At 41.2% G+C, this 19840-nt stretch overlaps 2 protein-coding genes across 2 annotated transcripts in view; both read right to left on the bottom strand.

The window, feature by feature from the left end:
• Window positions 1-2551: 2551 nt before the first annotated feature.
• LOC119725926 (C-type lectin lectoxin-Lio2-like) lies at window positions 2552-6290 on the bottom strand. Its single transcript, XM_038197540.1, has 2 exons — window positions 6014-6290; window positions 2552-3756 (listed from the first exon to the last, which is right to left on the bottom strand). The coding sequence occupies exons 1-2, from the start codon at window positions 6172-6174 to the stop codon at window positions 3414-3416; spliced, it is 504 nt and encodes a 167-aa protein (XP_038053468.1). The 5' UTR covers window positions 6175-6290; the 3' UTR covers window positions 2552-3413.
• Window positions 6291-11404: 5114 nt separating this feature from the next.
• LOC119725924 (dihydropyrimidinase-like) overlaps window positions 11405-19840 on the bottom strand; it is a 43579-nt gene continuing 35143 nt past the window's right edge. Inside the window, exons 10-16 of the mRNA XM_038197538.1 lie at window positions 19254-19395; window positions 18924-19007; window positions 18108-18194; window positions 17523-17615; window positions 16433-16519; window positions 15953-16142; window positions 11405-14792 (exon numbers count right to left, since the gene is read on the bottom strand). Of these exons, the coding sequence (XP_038053466.1) occupies window positions 14707-14792; window positions 15953-16142; window positions 16433-16519; window positions 17523-17615; window positions 18108-18194; window positions 18924-19007; window positions 19254-19395 (769 nt within the window). The 3' untranslated portion in view covers window positions 11405-14706. The remainder of the gene's footprint in view (window positions 14793-15952; window positions 16143-16432; window positions 16520-17522; window positions 17616-18107; window positions 18195-18923; window positions 19008-19253; window positions 19396-19840) is intronic.

The raw sequence follows: 19840 nt of genomic DNA, 5'->3' as shown, positions 1-19840 counted from the left end.
TAAAATTGTTCTGTCTGAGATAGGATCGTTCAGCTGAAAACAATCATTGGAGGTTGTTTTACAATGGTGTGCCTGTATACAAAGTATACTTTTTAATTCGGTGATTAAGGTTAAATTCTAAGAATTACCCATCGACTGGGACATTGACTTCACATACATTAACCTATGGGAGACTTTTGAGACGCTGGTGGCAGCAAACACACCGGTCCGTTTTCCATTGTTTGCATCATAATTGGGCATGCGTGCTTTAGCTTAAACATGACGTAAACAATTAAAAAGGACCGGTGTGCTTGCTGCCACCAACGTCTCAAAAGTCTCCCATTAAACGATAAGCATGTCCCTGATTTGCTGATTTTTGGCGTTGACACGAGAGGGTGCAATTCAAAATATGAATCAGCAACTTTTGAATAGGAAGTGATAGCAATGAAACCAGCATAACAGACCGAAAAAGTGTGCATATATCCTCTGATTTCTCAAAATGTATGAAATAGTATCCCTTGTTGACTCTTCAATAGGTTAGTTGCTATTCACCCCTCTCACGATTTTGAGCAGATATGATGCTTCAGAAGAAAAAACGCACAAAAGTGAGCAGTTTTCATCCTATATATTGTAAATTTGTTAGGACTTATAGCATGAGAGGTATTTTACAAACTTCAAAAGGTTCACGTATAAATAAATGCTACGTGGATCCTGCGCAATTGTATTGACTGTCATTACATCTTGGTAATGCGATAATCGGATGAGAAAGAACCGTGAGGTTTTGTGGACGATCCTGTCAAGGGCTGGCTGTCCAAAGAAGTCACCATCCTCAAACTGACTGATGACAAGATGTCAGCATTAGTACTGACAGATACCAGCGAAACAGAGGTCTTCCAGGCGAAGACGGCGGTCAGACAGGGCCGTGTCATCGCTCTCAGCCTCTTCTCATCTCAGTTATCATCTATCTAGTGAAGAACAAGCTCCCAACTGGAGTAGACATCGAGTACCGAATGGATGAAAAGCTATTGAATCTCGGTCGGTTTATAGTCCAAAGGAAAACAGTGACAACTTCCCTCATCGAGCTCCAATATGCCAATGACAACAATATGCCAGTATGCCGGTGGCTACCTCCGAGGAGATGTGGCAGGCTATCCTTAATGTCTTCGGCGCAGGTAGAGGACCCACATCCTTCATAGTTCTTTAGCCTGCTCTATCCAATGCACCTGTCGCACCTTCCATACGAATCAACGGATATCATCTCAACAACGTGGAGCACTTCCCGTACTTAGGAAACCATCTGTCTGCATGTGTGAAAGCAGACATCGATGCGGAAATCGAACAGCGCCTCCAGTCTGCTGGCAACGCCTTCGACAATCGTGACCTCCGTTCCAAGACCAAGATCCTTGTCTTCCAAACACTCCTGTATGGCTCGGAGATCTTGACCACAAACACGCATTTTAAGGCTTTGGAGGTGTACCACCAACGTTGCCTTCGACGGATCCTCAGCATAAATTGGGAAGACAGGCACACCAACACCAGTGTCCTGGAAGATGCATACAGCATGAGCATGGAAGCCACGGTAATCCTAACCAATGCCGATGGGCTGACCACTTGCTCAGAATCCCGGATAAGCGCCTCCCGAATTGCAAAACATGTGCTCCATTGCCAGCTTCGAGAGGAGTTGCAGTCAAGAAGAGGACGGTGGAAACGCTTCAAGGACACGCTGAAGGCGAACCTCAAGACGTTTTACATCGATGTCAACACTTGGGAAACCCTTGCTCTGCAGCTACCTTCTTGGAGAAAGATTTAAGTTGTACCTTGGGGTAGAACACTTTGAACACTCACAACAGCAAGAGAAAAAAATGAAAAGGGTCCTTAAAAAAGAGCGTGAAAGAATTCAGCTGCAAAGATTACCCGCCCCTTCAGGACTCGCCTGCCATGTTTGCTCTCGAAGATGTGGCTCCAGGATCGAATCATTGGCTACTCAAAAGTCCGAGGGGACCCAAAATTAGGTCTACTTGGTAAACGCTCCTTCCGGCTGACTAATTTGGACTAGTGCAGCAATGTCATTTTTATTGGGGGGTAAAAAGTTCGTGAAACTGGCACTCGCCCATCCGTGCTGAAATGTAGACAGGGGTTTTTTTTCTCCGGACACTTGGCCTCCGTAAAAAAAAATCGGGGGGGGGGGGGGGGGGGGGCTGGTACCATCTCCCAATGGGGGCGCTGTTCAAACCGAACGATCATGCACACTATTGGACAATAGATGGCGCTTTTCAGGGTGACACAATTGCCGAATGTAGCTTGAAATTCCGAAAAGGGCACTCGTAAAAGGCCGCTGGTAAAATAATGGCACTTGTTTTGGGTTGGGTATTTTTTTTGGGGGGGGGGGGCTTTTTGTCTTCGCATATGTCCACTAACCTACCTCAGTTACCCTTTGCAGCCCAAGGTGACGTGTTATCAAAGGGATACTGCGTCATGATAAGCGCCCATTGGGATATCAAACGTGTTGCCCATGAAATGGTATTAGTTGGAAAAAGCTTTCAAAAATAGAATATACACGTTCACGCACCCATACCTTAAAATCGGCCATTTTGGTATTATTCTTGCAAGAATGAAGTTTGGGGGTAAAACATTTGAATGTGTAGCAGTTAAATAAATGACCTCCATCATTACATCTGAGCACGACGCCCTCAAAATTATACTTTTAATAAATTATTAAGGTGACCCAAGATAAATATTTGCCATTAGAAAAGAGTTCCGTTTAATGTACGGTTTTCTGTCAATGAATTATGTGGTAAAGAAATGTAACTACAGGAAAGAAAAACGACATAAACCCTCCACATCACTAAAATCCTAAATCCTTAATAACGATGGTTCTTTTGATTAATCCTTGTCAACTTCCTTTAACTTTAAATCATCAAGAAAAGATTTCATTGGCAATGGCGAATATCTAAGACAACAAAATCAGTCGATCAGTTCACTGCTGAATGAGGACAATTTGTTCTAAATATCAATTTTCGACAATGTTTCTAATTACCAAATTATAGATTTTAAACGCTGAAATGGAATTTTAAAAAAGATACTGAATAATAACATACAAAGAATCAACCGTTTCAAACAATGGCAAGGAATACAATTATATAAAATCACACCACAAGTGAATTTCTATACACGTTTAATCCAATACAGACGCGTAAAGGTTTCCTGGTATAGGTTTCAAACATTCTATTCATTAATTGAAAGTTACGCTTATTCAAAGGAGCCTGAAGACCAGTATTTAAATAAAACAAATGGGGAAATAGCTGTATTTATTAAGTTGCCAAATTTAAGGTAAATTTTTAATGCAAATTTAATGACAACATACGACTTGAACTCTAATTGGGGCACATGACTATCTTTATAGTGTCTATGTCGACACTCGACAATATCCGGATCTAGGTAGCGGCTACCTCGCATACAAAGCAGCGCTTACTGTCGCAATCCTCGTCGTTCCATTTACCTTTGTCGTATTCCATCTCCACACAATCCTCACCCAACAGGTTATTGGGCTCGAGGAACCCCCAGTTGCGATACTCGCCACGCTCTTGTGTGTCGTTCCATTCAAACCAGAACTCCCGTCGCCTGTCGTTGAGGCCAATCCAGTAGGAATCTATGCCCAGTAGTCCGCAGGAGATCAGAGGAGGCTTGGAGTGAACCAGGGTGTTCACAAAGGCGTTCTTCTCAGCTGAATCGATGATTACCAAGTCAGAACCGGAGGTTTTGAAGTCACATTGTCGCCTGCAATCAAATGGGAAAATAGCCTTATGAAGCATGAGAACTGTCGGTTGTTTGTCGGTATACTCTAAACCCTGAGAACAGGGGAAACAACTATACATGGAATCGTGTATTTCATCACCGCTATACTATAAAGAAGAATGGGTGTATGTCTGTGTGTGTCTGGGAGCTGTTGCAAAAAAGATAGAGTATAAACAAAATATCGATGACGAGAAACAATAGAAAAATTCCTCGATTTACACCATAAACAAATCTGGGTGTTTATACTCAACTTTTTTGCAATAGCTCCCACTGGTTTTGTACACGTTTTCTAATCGAGGTCGTTTTCGATCCTGTCCTAATTATTCGATGATGCATCACGTGTGTGTCCTCCATTTACACCATAAATAAAAGACCGATGATGAGGAACAATAGAAAATCCTCGATTTACTCCATAAACCGGGTGGCATGGGTGGCTTGTGCGTAAAGCGCTCGCCTCTCACCAAGGTGACCACGGTTCGAATCCTGGCCGCGGATCACATGTGAGTAGAGTTGTGCGTTGGTTCTCTCCTGTGCCACGAGGGTTTTTCTCCGGGCCCTCTGGTTTTCCTCCCTCCGAAAAATCAAACTCTTTCGATCTCAGGCTGTGCTCCGTGGTCATATATGGGTCGATGTGGCCGGCAGCCATAGGCGCCTTTACGTGCCAGCGGCCCGACCACGTTGTAGCCGCGTCCTTCGCAATTCAGCATACCAGCTGCGAGTAAGGATGATTTAGCCACCCAAATTATAAACAAGCATGGGTTTGCGCTCAAGGAAATCGAAAACGTTGCAATTTCCTCCCTATACGTTGTCCATTCTTTCGATGTCTTTGTAGTCTATGTTAGATGTGTCGTACAATTCACGATAATTCTACACCTTGGTAATTCTTTGTTTGTCCATTGTGTACAACCAGTCTGTTCAGGCACTTGTGACAAACGTATGCCATGTTTTTTGTCGCGCGATTAAATCAAATTTGATAAGTCGCACGACTTTGTCTTGTAAATGTAAACGCGCTCATTTATTTGTTCGTATATATAAAATCGCGCAACATTATCGTGCGACAAAATCGCGCATGTGTAAATAAAATTCAGGGAACACCATCAACATTGGCATCCTGGTGAATCAGGTCTATGTGCAGGCCTGTACCGAGCAAATGCCGACAGCCAGTTCCGTTTGTATCGGCAGAACCGTGTGGGGCCAGTTCTTGCCCAGTTCATTTAAATGTTTGCTGCATGGGATCGGCCGTCAGACACAATAGGTCGCTCTGTCCGGACGTAATCGACCGTCGGACACATTGGGTCGGGTTGGACATAATCGGCCTTCGGACGCAATGGGTCGGACATAATCGGCCATTGGACATAATACGTCGGACATAATCGACCCGTCAGGCATAATGGGTCGGACATAATCGGCCGTCTGACAATAATGGGTCGGACATATTCGGCCGTCGCTCGTCAAACTCCGCCGGCGGACGCAATGGGTCGGACAAAATCGGCCGTCGGACATAATAGGTCGGCCGACATAATGGGTCGGACATAATCGGCCGTCGGACACAATGGATCGGACGTAATAGTCCGTCGGACAAAATGGACCGCGGGACATTATGGGTGGGACATAATCGGCCGTCGCTCATCAAAATAATGGACCAAACGGACACAATGGGCGTGAACATAGGCCTACGTGTTAATTCTCTTAATTCACGAGAACAAAGAATGTCCGCGCGAAGTATGGATAACAACAACGTCACGAGTTGAGGAGCGAGTGGGGCGGCGAAGCAGCCTGCCCCGCCAAGCAGACTGGAAACCTTGTTTCTAAATAAACGAGCCAGTGAAAGACTAGCAAGTTGCACACAAACTGAATTCATGCTGATTGATTAAAGTTCGTCAGTCAGTGATTTCTTGGTTCTGCACGCACGGTGCGCTTTGAAGAAAAAAAATTTAAGTTGGAATATGATTTATGTATTATTTGGTTGGGGTAAGTTATAAGCTTTCTACGAAATATTTCTCACAAAAAAATTGGCCCACAGTAAGTACAAATAGATGAAAAGAAATACTTTCAAATGTTGAATTAAGGGCGTGTTGATATTTATACCTGCATTCATTTTCGCGCGAAGTACAACATAAAAAGGTACGTGTATCTTCGAAGACTGAACAGAGTGCTGAGTGTACTACCAGTGATTTCTTTCAAGGGACGGACAAACCAGTTCTAAAGGAACTTGCTGTAGGCCTATAACGTGATTTACCTGGCTTCCTCCCACGGCTCTTGTCGAGTAAACAGCGACAGACACTGCGTGTTGTTATACATGTGCCAGCCGTTGGGGCACTTAGGCCCTGTACCTCCCCATGCCGACACGGCAGTACCTGCTAGCAACAGCACCGATGTAGTTATCAACAGAACCTTCATTGTGTGACGTGTTACCGACAGTGGCCTTTTGACGAGAGCAAATGAACCCAGCAGGAGCGATCACACACTGTTATATCTCGAGCAACTCTGCTCTAAACCCAACTTCTGTCGTTGTATTTGTGAAATCATGACGTCACAACTTATCTCGGGCTAAATAGCGCTCCAGCTTTTCACACTCAGTATTCAGCAGCCGATGTCATACGTACACGAAACAGTACAGCGCATAACTTACGCTATGCGTACTTGCGTAGGATTTACGAAACAAATTTGTTGCAAAGCTGCGCAATATATATATTGAGCGATACTTACTATTGCTTCACGAAACTTGGCGTAGCTGCGCAACGTTTCAAATACTTTAAATATCTTGGACGACGATTAAAAAAACCTAGCATTTACGACGGCTGTTTGTGTGATTTCGGTTCGATCACGAAGCAGTCGTTGAAAGATAGCAATTTATTTACTTCAAACACAAAGTATAGGACAGGCAAGCTCCACGACGATCACGATAAGCCATAAAATAGGTTTGTTTTCGGTCGGCTACTCCGTGGCGGACCTACGCACTGCACAACGTGAACTGTTGTGCAACTTATATACACAAATGGAGTTTCGTCTTTGCGTAAAGTTTTGTGAAATCGGCAGCAGGTGTGCAACGCGCGCACACCGGCTCCTGCCATGGTTCAAATTTGGTATCAAAAATGATACACGCTGATTTGCCATCAGCATCCTCCCAAGGTCAGCCTTGGCTCACTTCCTCGAAAACGGTTCAGACGCATTCCATAACGACATATTTCGTACGTTTATTAAACACACACGATCACAGACGGCAATTGTGGCCTAACAGTGATGTAGTGCCTTGATGCCAGTGGGCCTTGGCCTTAAGGCACACTTGTGGGGCTAATGAGTTGATCACTTAAATTGCATACAATTATGGAATAGTATCTGATTGGTTGTATGTCTCCCTGATAAGTGCTAAAGATTTGCATGTATCTGTTTTAGATAATGCTGATATTTCTGACCATGTTGGCCCAGCAAATAAAAATTTCCCAAGTCAGTTTCTTGGATCCCCCTTTTGTTACACTCGGGAGAATTGTATGTCAATACAGAAGTAAATGTTTAATTTGTTTTAGTTAAACCATATTGAAGACCTGAACTTATACTTTAATAGATCTAATGCAGTCATAAAACGGTGTATGCGAGCATGTTGATTGCAATTTAAGACATGTTGTTCTTCTTAATGGGCGATTCGTGATGATGAGTCATGTGACTATAATTAGTTCTATATCAGTGGTCATTTTATAAAACAGGGCCTTGGCCTTGGCCTTAGCCTTGAGGGTTAAGCCTTGGCCTTGGCCTCGAGGCTTGAAGGTCTAAGCCTTGGCCTTTGCCTTGGCCTTGAGGGTCAAAGCCTTGGCCTTGGCCTTGGCCTTGAAGGTTTATGCCTTTTCTCCAACACTGTAGCCTAATAGTATTTTTGTAGAACATTATCACAAATTAGTACCCGAGAATGGTTCTCTGCCTTTCAGCCGATTGTCACCATACCAATTACAAGTTACATCCACTGTTGTGCTTATATTGAAACGATTATGTTTTTAACATCCGAGGGGCGCATAGAACCTGCAGCTTCCCTCGGGTGTTAAAACAGCCATATCCCACATCACAGTAGTCAACAGTTTTAATACAAAGTCATGTATATCTCACTTGCAATATAAAAACACCGACAAATGTTAGGCCTATTAACCAAAATTTTTAAAATTTCACATTTATATAAATTATGAAGTAGGCCTACTCATGACTATTTATAAGCGCAAGAACCGCGAATACTTGCAAAAACAAGGAAATTATGAAGAATATGCCCATTTTGATCAGTTTTTACCAAAAAAAAACTAACCTTGAATGCACCATAATGGATGGGGTACTGGGGTCAGCTCATAAGTCCAACGCCTCATAAGTCCGAAATTTCAGACTTATGAGGCGTCGGGCTTATGAGGCATACAATTTATTTATTCCGCCTCAAAGGTCCAACGCCGCATAAGTCCGACGCCTTTGTCCATTGTCGGACTTATGAGGCGTCGGACTTACGAGGCGTCGGATCTATGAGGCGAGATTTTATGCCTCATAAGTCCGACGCCTCACAAGTCCGAAATTTCGGACCTATGAGGCGTCGGACTTATGATACGGTCCCGGGGCACGTACTCTACACCCTTGCAGGAAAATGCTTTTGTTACTGTGCAGGAAAATGTTCAATCGAAATCTGGGGACAAACAGGTACATGGGCATGAAACCAACCTGCTGTCAATCCTCTAGTGTCCCAACTTTGCCAGTGGACATTCCATGCCAGCCCAGTATACTAATCAACCGGTCATCTAGCACGAGAAATCGTATCATGACATCAATGCTGAAATTACCACACAATATGGTGATTCAATAGACGACTTTTTTTCCGAGCCGCGTACATATCGTCATACACGCGCGCACACCACTGATTATAGCGCCCATTGACTGCAAACGCTCGAGCTGCTTTAACTTCCGGTTCCAATCGTGCAGAAAGTGCTGGAGGTGACGTCACACTAACGAACCGGATATGTTGCCGGACGCTGATTTTGGGCGCAATTCAAAACATGACTCGGCAACTTTTGACTGAATCTAGATTTTAGAATATTGTTTTCTCGGAATGTACAGCATTCACTGACCTAAAACTTCATCAGGTTAGTTGTTCAACACCCTTCTTTAGATTTTGAGCACAATTGTTACTTCAAACGAATATATAATGCAGAAATTGCAAATGATGGACTCTACCTTTAAAACCGGCCAAACACAAACCGCAGTAACATTGCAAAAAAGAGAACCTAAGGCCAAAAAAAAAAGACTCCGGTTTCTGGCTAAAACATAAATGACAGAGGTACATCCATTAACATTGTTAATGGATGTACCTCTGTCATTTATGTTTTAGCCTCTGAAGAAGAACTTGCTAAGTTCGCAACGTCAGGCCACATTAATTTTAAGGCTAGTAATTTAGGCAGACATCGTTCCACTGACCAGCTGTTACACGTTTTTCCAACGATGGTTCCGTCTTAAACCATATCGTTGGAAAATGTTGGTAATTCCTTTTTTTTTAAATGATGGTATACAATGCGCAAACAACTTGACAGGAGGTTTGACACTACAGGGTGAGTAAAAAAAACACGAAACCCAAATGTCGGGACCACTGTTTTATTGAACTTCTCCAGGACCTTCTTAAATTGCATCAGCGCAATGATTTTTGCCCAAATAATGTGTTCATTCATGATCATAGGTGCTCCCGTTCAAAAGTTATGTTTTTGCTCTATCGAATGGGGGGCCTTTTTGAACTTCTGGGTCAAAATTATGTCATAGCGTCAAACTGAAGTCGGAATCGGAATCCTCATGGTCGACTTACCTGAAAAAGTGTCTACATACATGATTTTAGGTGTTCTGGTTCAAAAGTTAATTTTTCAAGATGGCGCCGGAGGCCATCTTGGATTTGGCCCCCTAGCGAAAAATGCCGGGATTTTTGGGAGGGACCTGGGGATTGTTTCTTTATAAATGGTCCATAGAAGTCAAATCCATCGTCAAAACATCTTAGCAAGAGAATGGTCACGGAACTTATGTTTTGGACCCAACTATCCTTATGTGATTTGTTTTCGTTTTGCTGAAAGAACACTTACCTTTTTTTGTGATCCGTGGACAGAACTTTAAAACAATGGTTGTGTTTAAAAGTCCCTAACTTGAAAAGTACATGAGTGATTTGAATGATTTTTGTACTAAAAAAACTCATGAATTGAGCTTTTATATCCTAGATTTTAAAAGTGCTACATGCAGAACTTCACTAAAGCAATGGTCCCGACATTTGGGTTTCGTTTGTTTTACTCACCCTGTACAAGCAAATGGTATACAATACCTTGGATAGATACATGTCCAAACTATATCCGAAAAGAGCTGCTGGCGTTGTCAGTATAATGGCACTCTCAGCAAAACCTGCTGCAGTCCCCCCCCCCCCCCCACGCCAATACCGCACACATACCCCCAAAATCCCGAAATACGAGGGCTTCCCCTACCCTTCCACTCAGAATTCGGGGAAGGCAAACTAATGTTTTTATTAAAAAAAACATTGAACGCCACCTCCAGAAACTGTGGCTCCGTGAACACCCCCCCCCCCCCCTTTTACGCCACTTTGACCGATGGTAGGTCTTTTTATTTATCTTACACAATATTTTGTTCTGCAGTGGTAAAGTGATATCTTGATCTAACTGGAGTGATTGATTGATTACGGCTTCCGATAAAAGTGTAATTATCTGACTTTGGCCCTTCTAAGTACTTCTAAATTGAAAGAAACTGCAGATGTTGAGATTAGACAGCTTAAAAAAAAAAAAGAGCTGCGAAATTTTTGAGTAGCAACATCTGTTGAAGTTTTCTCAATAACCAATTTTCAATTCAGCTTTATTCCTGTCAAACAACCTCCATTCCAAACTTCTTTGGGAATTTAATTCAGAAGTTGAAAATTATTATGATCGAAGTTTGAATTGATTTTGAAATTGTTTCGCTCTCTCTCTCTCGTTTCATCGTGTTTCCTTTTGTCTTAAGTAAATGTGCTGCTGCTAATTAGTTTGGAATTGTTCATTAGGCCTATGCTTCATTCGTTTAAGGCGAGAGATGAGGACAAACCGAAATACCTCAACTATTCTGCACAAATTTAGAATGATCGTGAAAAAACAACACGACTATAAGGTACATGTATACATTACTTGTCTTTGTTGACTTGTCTTTGTTGGCATTTCGTCTGGCGATATATTTGTGCCACAGCAGGCGCGGATCTTTGCCCCCCCCCCCCAGCTCTGTCCAAAAAAAAAAATTATCATACAAATTCCTAAAAAAAAAATCGACCCCCCCCCCCTTGACACCCCCAAAAAAATTATACTGGTATAATGTCCGCCTGCACAAAATACGGTATACCATTCTGTAATCTAGTGTTAATAATCGTCAAATTTGAACAGCGCCCCCTATTGAAATATGGTACCAGGCCCCCCCCCCCCCCACCCCCACCCCCAGTTTTTGATTTACGGAGGCCAAGTGTCCGGAGAAAAAACCTATAATAATAATAATAATAACCTATTGATAATAAGCTCGACTAATACAAGTCTTTCTTGTTAGTATAACTCGTTTTAATACTACGACAAAGAGAAACAAAGACCAAAAAAAGACACTAGATTCTAGATTTTCTAATTACTTCTTGGCGATTTTTTATTATTCAGTTTTACCAACGTGAAATTGGTGTGTACATCAATCATTACAAAGACACAACTGGTTTGCTTGGTTGGTTCGCACTGGCACAAGCATTCACATAATACGGGTAATAGCACTGGTTCACGAAACACTGAATATGAACTCGAGACATGGTACTAAGTACACATCATGCACTGACGAAACACGAGGCTGCCATCTTGTGGAAAATGTATATATAGATCATAAAAATACGCACCACGATTTTAAGTATACAAAACATTGCATGCAGTATTTGCAGAGAATATTAAGAACAAGTCATTGTGGGCTACTATTTTCCTCAATAGAATTCATTTGATGTAAGCAACAGATTGAACACTAAACATCTTGATATTATCCTCTTGTTACGACACACCTTCAAGATTTGTTGCGATATAATGATCCTGTGATCCGCACAGTTCAATCCATAACTTTGCTCAAGTCTTGGCTGTTGCTGAGGGGAATAAGCATCCTTCTACCAAGTAGAAGGGAGTATTGATCTGGTTTGAAACAAACTCTACTTGGTAACAAATCTTCAAGATGAACCAAATTACCAACACTCCATGAACGTGGGTCTTTTGCATTCCAAAGGAGAGGTGGTTGTTACAAATACTACTTGCAGTGCCCGCATCATATTAAACAAAACATTACATTGTAATTCATTTCCAATCTTGCTCTAAAACACTGATATATTACAAACACTTATGAATGCATTTTATTTATCCTTGACGCACAAGATACCACAAGTATCTGATAACCAGACCTGTCAGACTTTCCAAACACACAAATCGTCCCTCGCATTTCACTTAAGGCCACCTTACGCTGTTTAACAGAGAGGCGATCATACCACAAAATGTGTCATTGTACATGCATAAAATATTGACCAATCATGGGCTAAGTTTATCATTAGCTTGTTCTTACATTTATCACAAGCCGTTGGAAGTACAAACTCGCAAATAAGTTTAATATGAACCCAGGAAGAAAACGATGGAGAAGAAGTATTTCATTTCACATTGAGCAGATGTGATCTGGGCTGGGGCCAGCTGATGAGCTGTGCAGTGTACAGCCGCCAGCACCGCTATTAAGTGCAATGCTTATGTGGTACTACAAAGCGCACTAGTGAGCAGAGCATACTTTGCACGAAGTACATGTTTGATGAGTGCAGAATGTAAATTACAAACACTTATATCGCCAGACAGTTCAAGAAACTGAAGTGAAGTTGGCATATCTACAGTCACATCTCACACGATGATTTTCAAGAATTTTTTTTTGTGACATCACTTCAAAGCTGCTACATAGACTTAACACATAATTTGGAAGATCGGTAAAATCTCAACAATAAGTAGTATGGCCACACAGAAATTGTAAAATCAGAAGACCTCATTAATATGTATCAATCAACACATACATCAGCTAGCCTAGCATCCAAACTTCCTTTGCTTGAAAAATGCTCATAGTTTGAGCAAAGATGTGTTACATGCAAAAAAAACCTGCAATTTGTTATCTATATTGGACAAGTCTTTTATTTAACACTACAATTGTTGCAGTGTAAATATAACACTCTGCACCTATAATAATAAAGTCTCTGAATTTCAGCAAAATAACATCTTTTAAAAAAACCATTATGTACATAAAACACTTGTTTTATAGCTCCAAAAATAAAATGAAAGAAAAAAATCACACATGTACACACGTGACAACAGTGCTCTCAACTATAACTACGCATCTCGTGAATTATGTGCTGCTAAGATACTAATATCTAATGTTTGCGCTACCGTGTAGTAAAAATAGGATTGAGTAAAAAAAAAAAAAATTGTTTCGATTTTTTTTTTATTATTCTAACTTTTTTATAACTGCTGTCAGAAAGTTTGGTTGTATAACTTAAAGTCATGGCAAAAAAAATCGCCATCAAGTAATTAACAAATGAGAGGCCTAAATCTTGTTTGCAATTCACATCGTTTTTATCCAAAATGTTGTCATTGTCATAATGCATCTATAAAAGGAAACGATGTCATTAAAAGACCATCACAAAAACATTCCCTAAGACAGTTTTATTATGTAAAATAAATGACAGTCCTCAGAAACATTGAGAACATCACTTTTCATAAGATGGAATTTGGGTCGGGGTGATGTACATCAAATTAGGTTTTGCCCTAGTGATTTTTTGCCTGAGTGATTTTTTCCAACTTTCACTCGGGAGGTTAAACACACTGACTATAGTGTTTTTACGTCGGTGAAGGGCAAAACCTAATTTGATTAACATCATTTTTCTTTTACAGAATAATTACACAACTGCATATAACACATGGCAAGAAAATGGATTATCAAATAAACCATAGAGGAAAATCTCTGGCTACTTCATAGTTCCAAATTCCATTGCAAGACATGAATATCTGGCTTGGGATTAATATAATAAGGTATATTCAGTAGGATTTCCATGCATGAGTACAACCTCTGATGAGTGAATAATTACTACTTGATGACTGATAGCCTTTGCACTGTACACTGTACCTTATGTGCAAAACCAATTGAAAAATTGGTCTAGCACACTGTGCTTTACTCTGATGGTTTCATTGTAATTTGGACAGGTTCTGTCAATCAGATTGTAAGAGAAGTGGTTTTGTGTCAAGAATGAGAAATATATTATGAAGTCTGCTACATGAACACAGATAAGACTCTACAGATATTGATCACTTCAGTCCATTGCCCAGGACGTTCCATACGCTTACATGTACGTCTTACACCATTATACAATGCTCACATGATCCACAGCATAGAGACATGTTTGGCTTTTGTGACACAACACAATGGGGACAAAGAGATTGTATAGTTCCTAATCCAAGTTATGTAGTCATGAATGTATACCACATGTAAATAAATGTACATGTATGGTACTACAAGCGGTGGGCAGCCGTGTTACATGTATGGTACTCAAGGAATTATTCAAGTCAATGTTTGTAAGAGCTGGACCGCTTCCAGGGACTGCAATCTGCATGGACTACATTACAGTTTCCCAACAAAAACACAATCTGATTAACATTGATCCCATTTTAGCTTTAGAAGAAAAACAGTTCCCTTACTAACTGCAATGTAAAGATGATTATGATCCATACAATGTTACGTTGTTGCTCCTTTCCATCATGATTACCATGGTTACACATGTAGACCTCTCAGACGCAAGTGTGGCATTCTTGAAGGTTGACTACAGCTGTGCTACCATGCCAACAGAAACAGACAATCTCTACGGTGGCTTGTGCCTTAAAACTGGATGCTGGACTTACCCCCTGGTGGGGCCAGAGCCTTGTGTGCAGCTCGATGGGGAACATTGTCATCAATCTGCCGTCCTAAGGAATATCAATGAGAATTGTAACAATAAGCTACGTTCATATCACAATGCATTACAATATCGCTGATTCTGCTGCTAAACAGGTACAAGCAATCCTGCAAACAGCACATACTTTCTGTTATACATGTACATGTATGTGTGTAAAGATGAGTCGATACAGCCAGCTAGGCAATGTCCCACAGATCATGTACTGACTTGCAAATGCAAAGAGTTGTACACCAATTCCTTCAAGACATTTCTCAAGATATATACCTGGTTCCACTTCACCTTCCCAAACTCAAATATTCAATTTTTTCTTTTTCCTTTCCCTTGACCAAAGACATTGACAAAATTGGGAACCGCCAACATAGGGCTGAATAGCTCAGTTGATAGAGCACCAGAATGGTAATCCTGTTCAGGAGATTGCTGGTTCAAACCCCACTCCAGTCAATTTCTTTGTTCAACCTTAAAATACTTCAATGTTCACTTCAACATTTGTTATAATATTTGTCCCATGGTTACTGCATGGCCATTACAATGGGGGTGAACAGCAACAAATCCCAAGGAATACCCAGAGTCATGTAACCCTCACACACAAGTGCACACACTTTGATTTCAAGAACACATGCAATATGCGCACAAGCGTGATTCCTCTTCAATATGCGCACAAGCGTGATTCCTCTTCAATATGCGCACAAGCGTGATTCCTCTTCAGAATAAATGCCTTCTGCTATTATTTGTCGGATCAGTCCATAAACAGGGTAAGAACCTACCTAGGGATGAGATTGTCAATTTTAAAAAAAGTCTGTAAATTAGACAAAAGATCTGAAAAATACATTTCTTTATTGGGGAAACTGAAAATTCAAAAAAATATTCGACAGAGGGTTTGAAGGTCGCCGAGGGTCAAAGAGCAACGTAGGGTCTATGGTACATGTTTAAATTTAAAATACCACTTCTTTTGTCCTACATCATTTTGTATTGGTAAAAACCTCAGGAATTACAAATTTCAAAAGAGATTCTTTAAAAATCCTGAAATCAGGACAAATCCTGACAAAAAATCCTGAAATCAGGACATATTCTGACAAAAATTCTTGAAATCAAGAAAAATCCTGACAAATCTCACCCCTGTGTATTTCTCTGAGATTCAAAAAGTCTGATTCTAGACATGCGTGTGCTTACCCGAGAGACTGAATCCAGAGCGATGCAGGTCCCTACCGCCTTGCTTAGTGGATGCAGCACTGTGGCTGTTAAACTCCTCAGCAGGAGCTACAGGCACACTCCTCGGCATATTGGACTGCTTCTTAGGACCATCCGGTGTCCAGATTGGACCATCATACGGCTCACGCTCAACTTTGATTGGCTGATTGACCTGTACAGACAAGAAAATAATGGGACTGGTGGGGATGTCTACTTGATCTACTCTTCTTTCAAGTCCTCCAAGTATCTTTGAAATGCTCATTCAAACCTTTGCACAATGAACAACATTTTCATGTGCCATCACTAGGGCTTACTGAGTACTGTTCCACAAAGAGTGGACACCTACAGAGGTGCGACATGGGCATTTACACGGACCTACTCTGAATTCATTCACATTGACAAAGCTCCATCCACAATGTAAGTTAGGGAAATCTTATGGAAACGATAACACTCTGTCCTTACCTTATCCCGGATCAAGATCTTATTGTAGGCTTCAGGGGCGTGCAGTGGGCGTGGAATAAAACGACCTGCTCCTTGAGTCACATGTAACTGTGAAAGGATGATATTCAAATAGCATTATGTTAATAAGACACTGTTCCTATAAACACTATGTACCGTAATTTTTAGTTGTCTTTTTTTTTTTTTAACAGCAAAAATATATTTGTAATTATTGTTCCCACGAAAGTACACCCCTTTGTTACCACAAATGGTGTGGTCCATGGGGAAATGCATGCAGCCGGCATTGAGCAGTATCACGTACAGCCAGGTTGCAGTTGGTTGTCGAAGACAGCTTTCACCATGTTTTCACCATGCTTTCACTCACGCATGGTCAGCCGGCCTGCCGTACTTTTTCCCGCTCGGTATATTTTCGTGGGACGTGCTTTCGGTTTGTTAATGACTTTCTTTATTGATAATTCATTTCAGCAACAGTCTTTTCTTATACCAGTACATTAAATACATTTGAATCTCATTTTTATTCTTTAAGGCTTGGCGTATAAGCCGCCCTGTGTATAAGCCGCAGTAAACATTTTCATGGGCAAATTCAACGTATAAGCCGCGGCTTATATTCCGAAAATTACGGTAACATACTAGGTGATAGTGTAATGTATTGACATAAGTGTCTTGTTACCAGAAATTCAGAGTGTCGCATCATGAATGCATACTTTAAATCAAGATTCTTTAGGCTAGTCAACTACTACATGTACATGTACTAATGAGTATGATCTATACCAAGCCCATGTATTCAAGAACATTATGAAAACAACTAGAGATATGAATACAGCATCACTTTTGTGAAAGTTCTATTTCTTGTCCAGTAAGCTTCAATTTGCTCAGTTCTGAATTCAGCAGCATGCTTCCATAATCACCAAAGGCTGCATAGTTTCGGACCCTTCAAAGATTTCAAGTCTCTCTTTCAGAAACAGTTTTTTGTAAAAGTGAGGGAAATACAAACTATACAAGACTTGCAGAATGATTGAGGCTTCTCAGTTTCTATAGCCAGGGAATACAAGCATGCCTGATACGCAGTGCTTAGGGGCAAATGGGATGTTACCTCTCCATCTTCCCAGACTATCCGCCCTTGACTGATGGTGATGACAGGAACACCATGGCACTCCATGCCCTCAAAGATGTTGAAATCCACAGCCTATTTGTAAGCAAACAAACAAACAAACAATCAAATCACAGCTCATCAGTACCACTGCACACGGTACCTGTATAAACCTCTGTACTGATGACGTCACGCTTTGTTTACCCGTGTGCTTTCCTATGGTGTCAGGACCGTGGGCCCCCACTGGCTCCATAGGAAAGTGCACATGTAAACAAAGTGTGACGTCATTAGTACAGAGGCTTATTGAGAAATGTTTCAAAAAGGAAGCATGAAAGTGAACAAAGTTGACCTCTGCAATAATCCCAGCTTTAAACTTGTCTCATACATTTGTATTACAATGTATCATATGTACTCCTAGATAAAGTTACAAAACCATGAACACCTGGGGTGGTTGGGGGGTATAAGGTGCAACAGGCGGGGCCCTTTGGGTTTATACCAGAGTGTGAAATGCCAGGGCAGTGATGTTTAGATGATAGTCAGTTTCAGTGAAAGGCAAGATGTCAAGTAACAGGTCAGTAATGTTCTCACCTGGTGGTGTGTATCTTTGGAGATGACGCGTGTAGCCTCAGGATCCCAGATGACTATGTCAGCATCGGAACCCACTTGGATGACACCCTAGATACAATACAAGACCTCACTTTAAATGTCTCATTCACTCATTCGTTTACTTGATTTCTTTCTGGTAATCAAGCCACCATTGTCCTTGGCATCCAGGAGATGGCTCCGCCCACTCATGTATCCCAGTGCGTAGAGATTTCATCCCAAGATGCTTTTATTTAACCTTCCCAATACTTTGTCCTTGTTGTGTAAAAGCTGTATAACGTTGTTTGTTCACTACTATGTCACAAAAATTCAACAGCATATTACCAGGGATGACATTGTCAATTTTGAAAAAAAAAGTCTGAAAATTGGATGAAAGGTCTGAAAGATGCATTTCTTTCTATACTGATGTCTTCCTCTCAGACTCAAAAAGTCTGATTTCAGACAAATGTCTGAAAAATCTCATGCCTGTTACGGGGAATGGGCCTTATGTACATCTGCACATACATATTTGAGTAGCATCATCTAGGGCCATTGGTGTCTGCCCCACCCAGTGTTACAGAAGCAGACAGACATTGACAGCCAGTAAAAAGCAAGTGTGTGTCAGAAATGTCATCATATTGCACAACGTCAATTACAAAGTGTCCATGAAGGTTTCCTAACTTGGTATCATGACATCGTTTAAAATGTACTGATCACACTGGGTGAATGTATGTCTTATGAGAAGTTGCCTTCCTATAATAATGTTTGACAACTTTGGCTGTACTGCAGGTTGAGTCAAATGTCCTTAATCTGGTAAGATACCTTGCGTGGATACATGTTGAAGATCTTGGCTGCATTGGTGCTGGTCACTGCTACAAATCTGTTGGCATCCATCTTGCCAGATATCTAGCAAATAAAAAGAATATTGTGAAAAGTGAAAAGTACAATTAATCAAAAGGAAAGCAGGCAGGAACCAGTGAAGTGAGTTATTGTGCCTCGATGCTCCACCAACACAATAATGACACCTTGATATGTAGGTATCATTGCAAAGAAAGACGTATTTTGGACAGTGATTGATTTGTTCACATTTGTCCTACTGATAGGCATTATTTGTGCATGAGGTCTTGAGAGGCGTGTCGGTGAGTAACTTACCACACCCTTCTCCCATATAACAGACATCCTATCTTCCACACCATTGACTCCATTAGGTATTTTGCTGAAGTCGTCTTTGCCTAGAGCCTTTTGGTCAGCGTTGAATGTGCAGTTGTCTGTCCCAGTCAGCTGAAGGTCACCACTGTGGAATCAAACAATTAACACAACGCTTCATGTATGGACTAGCTGCACATTAGATCAGGTCTCCCATGGAGGGACATATTGCATCCCCACCATGGCATTAGTTCTTGTGCCTATATGTATGACACCCAGTACACACTGTTACTTTCATTCCGACTATCTACAAGCCCCTATCATCTTGACGTGAGCAATGGGAATATGATGGGCAGAGTTCCTCTTAACTCTCTCTAACCGACAGAGGGGGTACTTGTGCACTCTGTCTAGGGCAGGCCCAATATGTCTGCAACAGATCCAGCATTGAAGTCTGTCACTTTTCAAGGACAAATAACTTAAAAAGATTAACCAGCAAACCACGTAATAGAAACCCCTACATAATTGCAACATATCAAAAGAAACCTCACTAGTACATATATATTGAGAAATAAATACAATGTATGTATTTTCTG

This window comes from Patiria miniata, unplaced genomic scaffold (genome assembly GCF_015706575.1).
Source record: "Patiria miniata isolate m_02_andy unplaced genomic scaffold, ASM1570657v1 HiC_scaffold_19, whole genome shotgun sequence".
NCBI classification, from domain to species: Eukaryota; Metazoa; Echinodermata; class Asteroidea; order Valvatida; family Asterinidae; genus Patiria; species Patiria miniata.
This window is presented reverse-complemented; position numbering and strand designations above follow the sequence as displayed.

Bases quoted from the DNA above. Each gene is read 5' to 3' on its own strand.
- LOC119725926 (XM_038197540.1), bottom strand. From the start codon at position 6,174: ATGAAGGTTCTGTTGATAACTACATCGGTGCTGTTGCTAGCAGGTACT. The intron at 3,757-6,013 runs GTAAATCACGTT...ATTTGATTGCAG, and splicing joins GAGCCGTGGGAGGAAGCCAG to GCGACAATGTGACTTCAAAA.